At 33.8% G+C, this 5,504-nt stretch overlaps 1 protein-coding gene across 1 annotated transcript; it reads left to right on the top strand.

Annotated features, from left to right (window-relative positions):
* Positions 1-3,306: 3,306 nt before the first annotated feature.
* On the top strand, positions 3,307-4,236 carry LOC129544193 (olfactory receptor 5K1-like). The gene has a single exon (XM_055407432.2). The coding sequence runs from the start codon at positions 3,307-3,309 to the stop codon at positions 4,234-4,236; it is 930 nt and encodes a 309-aa protein (XP_055263407.2).
* Positions 4,237-5,504: the final 1,268 nt, after the last annotated feature.

The following is a 5,504-nucleotide window of genomic DNA, read 5'->3' on the forward strand; positions in this document are numbered from 1 at the left end:
AAGTACTCTAATTTATTTTTATATTAGTATCCCTTTATATTTATTTATCTAAAGTATTTTGTTATTAGATTTCAATTACTCAGTTATCTTTTTACCTCTTCCCCAAACTGAAGGCTATGGAAAAACTAGAATGATATTCAAACTGTAAAGTACCCTGACCTTTCTTGTCTGTTAGAATTTTTAAAAATACATAGGTAAAGACAGAAAGTAATCGTTAAATAATTTAGGAACTTGCACTGAATGCTTTCCTAGCTTAGCCCAATAATCCAACAGCTAATATTTAATATTTTACAACAAACATTTTTCAGCTGAGTTCTTTAATACTTGATTATGGAAAAAATAAACCCATTTTCAAAAAAACATAGAATTAATATGATTAGATATCAGTCAATATTTCTAGTGGATCACTAAATAATGGTAGAAGATAGCCATCTAAAGAAAATAAAAATTTGTTCTCAAAATCTATATTAAAGTTTAAAGAAATTTCTCTTTTTCTAAATGTTAGAAAACTAAAGCATAAAGTTTATTAACTTTGAATCTATTGTGATATACTTCAGAAAATCTTATATAAATTTTAGAAGCAAAAAAATAGTAGTGGATGAGTCAACTCAGATAAAAGATATCTAAAAGTTCTTATTATATATATATAATTGAAATATATTTGACATACATTGTGTAAGTTTAATGCTTATAACATGTTGATTTGAAAAACTAGTAATTGGTTGCAATTCCAGAATGTTAGCTCTCTATAATGTCACATAATTTTCATTTTTGTGGCAGAAATAATTGAGATCTAGTCTCTCGGCAGTTTAGATGGTTATAGTAAAATATTGTTTATATTCACTGTAGTGTGTACTAGATCTTATCTGTTAATTTCAGATAAGATCTTACTTATCTGTTAATTTCAAGTTTGTACCAATAAATAATACCTTTCCTGTTTCCACATCCCCCAGAGTCCCTGGTAACCATTGTTTTACTCTGTTTTTATGTTTGTTTTTTTTAGATGTACATTTAAGTTATATCTTACAGTTTCTGTCTTTCTCTGACATATAAATCGGCATAATGTTCCCAAGGTCATTCCACGATGCTGTAAAACGGAAGGATATCCTTCTTTCTCATGACTGAATGTTCTTTCATTTCTATCCATTCATCCTTAGACAGATACACAGATGTTTCTGTATTTTAGTTACTGTAACTAATGCTGTTATAAATACAAGACTGCATATATCCCTTTCATAATTTGTTTTCATTTTCTTTGAGTATATATACAGAAGTGAAATTGTGGGATTACATGGTAGTTCTATTTTAAATTATTTGGGGAAAGGAAACTCCATGCTGGATGCATCCATAGTGGCTGAACCAATTTACATTTCCACCAACTGAGTTCTTGCCACATTCTCTGTTCTCCACACTCTATGCAACAGTTGTTATCTCTCACCTTCTTGATGACAGGCGTTCTGAAATCTGTGAGGTAATATCTCATGACTTTTGATTTGCATTTCCCAAGGAGATCCAATCAGTCCATTCTAAAGGAGATCAGTCCTGGGTGTTCATTGAAAGGACTGATGCTAAAGCTGAAACTCCAATCCTTTGGCCACCTCATGCGAAGAGTTGACTCATTGGAAAAGACTCTAATGCTGGGAAGGATTGGGGGCAGGAGGAGAAGGGGAAGACAGAGGATGAGATGGCTGGATGGTATCACCAACTCAATGGATGTGAGTCTGTGTGAACTCCAGGAGTTGGTGATGGACAGGGAGGCTTGGCGTGCTGTGATTCATGGGGTCGCAAAGAGTCGGACACAACTGAGCAACTGAACTGAACTGAACGGAATGATTAGTGATGTCGACCATCTTTTCATGTGTCTGTTGACCATTTGGATGTCTTTTGTAAAATTATCTTGGTAGTTCCTCTGCCCATTTTTCAGTCTGAATGTCTATATTATTGAACTGTATGAGTTTTCGCATATTTTAGATATTAATTTTTAAATGATGAGTTTTGAATAATTCTCCTTGTAGAATTTTCTCAACCAGCAGAAGAGTTCACTAAGGATCACTGTTCAGTTCAGTTCAGTTCAGTCGCTCAGTCATGTCCGACTCTTTGCCACCCCATGAATCACAGCACACCAGGCCTCCCTGTCCATCACCAACTCCCGGAGTTCACTCAAACTCACGTCCATCGAGTTGGTGATGCCATCCAGCCATCTCATTCTTTGTTGTCCCCTTCTCCTCCTGCCCCCAATCCCTCCCAGCATCAGAGTCTTTTCCAGTGAGTCAACTCTTCGCATGAGGATCACTGTAAGGACCACCAAAGAAGTCATTAAGGATCAGTGGTAAGACCCTGGAAACAAGTTCACCCATCCCAGGTCATTGAGAAGGAAGCAGCACTAGAAACAACACTGTTCTTTCTCCTTTTGCACTGTACAGCTGCTATAAGAAGTGTAAGTTACAGCTAACCTCAAAATGTCTACTATACAATAAGTAAATTGTACACACTTATGAAAAACACAATGTCGATTAGATATGTTATCAAGATTGTGTTGGGTATACAAGACATGATGGAGAGTCCAGAAAGTGAAAATTAGTGTGATCAGGGGGATCTGGTTAACTTTATTAAGTAGTAGTATATACAAACCATGCTTTAGATGAAGGAGAAAAGGATGCCGATATCTTAGGAATAACGGCATAGACAGTATTTATGAAAATGGATATAACACTAGGAAAAGAGATAAAGAGGTGATAATCAATTCTTATTTTACTCCTTAGCTTTCTGAGTTTACTTTCTTTAAAACTGAACAGTACTCTCAATAATCTTTAGTAATCTTCAAACAATTCTTAAGACAAATTAACATATCTAATCTATGCTATTTTAAAATATTTATTCCTCTGGAAGAGTGTATGAAAATTTAATTTTTAAAAGTTTGTATATATAGAAAAAGTAATTTTAAATTCATTTTTAAAAACTTTAATATAAAAATTGAAACAAATTTTATGGGCAAAATGAAGCAAATCTGAGTACCTAGATTTGTATACCATATTTCCATAAATTCATAAAGACAAACTCTTTTCACTGTTAGCATCTCCCCTGTGATTACCAAACAGTCATGAGAATTTTGACTTTCAGAGTTGAGGTCATAGATGCTGACATGTTATGGAGATGAATATTCCCTAGAAGTTTGTGTCCTTGTATCACAAGAGAGCAGGAGAAGCTTTCTCCTTATAAAAAAAAATATATCAAAAGGAAAGTCATACACATTCTAAATTGGAATCTTATCTTTCCATAATTCCTATCTCAACAGACAACGTAGAGATGACTGAGGATAACCTCTCCTTGACAACTGAATTTACCCTCATAGGATTTACAGATCACCCACAGCTGAAGACCCCTCTTTTTCTGGTGTTCTTTACCATCTATCTGATCACCATGGTGGGGAATCTTGGCCTGGTGGCTTTGGTAGTAACAGAGCATTGTCTTCACACACCAATGTACACCTTCCTGGGGAATCTCGCTCTGATGGATTCCTGTTGTTCCTGTGCCATCACCCCCAAGATGCTACAGAACTTCTTTTCCAAAGACAGAAAGATTTCCCTCTACGAATGTATGGCACAATTTTACTTTCTCTGCCTTGCTGAAACTGCAGATTGCTTTCTCCTGGCAGCAATGGCCTATGACCGCTATGTGGCCATCTGCAAACCACTGCAGTACCACACCATGATGTCAAAGAAACTCTGCATTCAGATGACCACAGGAGCCTACATAGCTGGAAACCTACATTCCATGATTCACATTGGATTTTTGTTTAGGTTAAATTTCTGTAGATCTCATCAAATCAATCACTTTTTTTGTGATGTTCTTCCATTATATAGACTCTCTTGTGCGGACCCTTATATCAATGAATTGATGATATTTATCTTTTCAGGGTCAGTTCAAGTATTCTCTATTATCATAGTAATAATCTCTTATCTTTTCATCCTTTTCATGATTTTTAAAATGAAATCCAAAGAGGGAAAAGGGAAAGCCTTTTCTACTTGTGCATCCCACTTTCTCTCTGTCTCAATATTCTATGGTTCTCTTCTCTTCATGTATATTAGACCAAATTCAGTTAATGACAAAGATAAAGATATACCTCTTGCTATTTTTTATACAATAGTTATTCCTTTGTTAAATCCTTTCATTTATAGTCTAAGAAATAAGGAAGTAATAAATGTTATGAAAAAAATTATGAAGAAAATATCATAACATTCTAAAATATCATTCCATGTGGACAATTGATTTTGATAAAATTTTATTTTCAAATCAAGCAATACTGAGAAAGTGGAAAATGGTCACTTTATATAAAATATTAAATTACTAAAACACTATGGTATATGAATCAAATAAATAAGTTCAGTGAGGAGAGATTCTGCTAAAATGTATTCCAAAATCTAAGCTACCAGGTTCTATCAGGGGTGAAGTAAATAATTATTCTTGAGGCCACAAATTGTGTCAGGATGAATTTAGTCACAATAGTAACTCTTTTCTTCAGAGTAAAATGAGTTACAATTTTCAACAAATTCAACAAATGTTAGGAATAGAAGTAACTATATAGGAAGGTCTCCTTCATTTAATACTGTTGGCATGCTGCTGGAATCCTAAGGCATAATCTTACAAAATCCCCATATTCCAAGTTTTTAAATATCAATCCCTTGTTAAGCAATATTGTGTTACAGAAGTAAATGGTATGCTTGAATTTGAATCTCAGTTTTGAGTTTGTTCAAGAGATTATGCCTCACCGTGAATTCAAGCAGAGCATGTATTCTCTAATCAGGAACACATTTCTATTTAGTGTTAGTAAATTTTCTCTCAACTTCTCCAGAATAGAGTATCTGAATCCATTAGTGGTTTACCAATCTGTAGTTGAAAACTATGCTATTTATACTGGTATCTGTATGAATTTTACATTTTCATGTAGTTTGATTGTTCATCACATATATAGACAGTATAATTCATGAACACAGTTATTTTTAAAAAGAGGTTTTATTTTCTCTTACTTCCCTTGCTTGTTATTAGGAATAACACTAAACTGGACTGATTCTAATGTAAAGTATTGATATATACACAGCATTATCAAAAAGGTGAAGGTGTTGTTGAAGCATAAATGAGAGAGAAAATAGCAAAAATTTAAATAAACAAAAATATTTATTGATCCTCATAGTGAAAATGTGATAGAAAAAATAATTCACTGAGAACCTATTGTCTTCTGGTCACTAATCTAGACATTTCATATATACAGACATGATTTTTCATGTTTTCCTCAGTAAAAATCTCAGACTTAGAAATACTGTGGAGTTTACTCAAGTTCATTCAAACTATTGGACTAAACTAGAATTTGAATCAACAATACATTTTGCTACACACTTGGGAGTTCAGAAAGTGGAGATCCTTGTAGTTGGGACATTTAGTTCTTACGTAGCATCAGAAATAATTGTGTGGAGAGAAGGGAACCCTCTTACACTTTTGGTGTGAAT

This window comes from Moschus berezovskii, chromosome 1 (assembly GCF_049115385.1).
Source record: "Moschus berezovskii isolate FMDL1 chromosome 1, NW_MosBer_1.0, whole genome shotgun sequence".
Classification (NCBI taxonomy): Eukaryota; Metazoa; Chordata; class Mammalia; order Artiodactyla; family Moschidae; genus Moschus; species Moschus berezovskii.

What these genes read in the sequence shown, in the direction of transcription:
- LOC129544193 (XM_055407432.2), top strand. Translation starts at nt 3,307, where the DNA reads ATGACTGAGGATAACCTCTCCTTGACAACTGAATTTACCCTCATAGGA.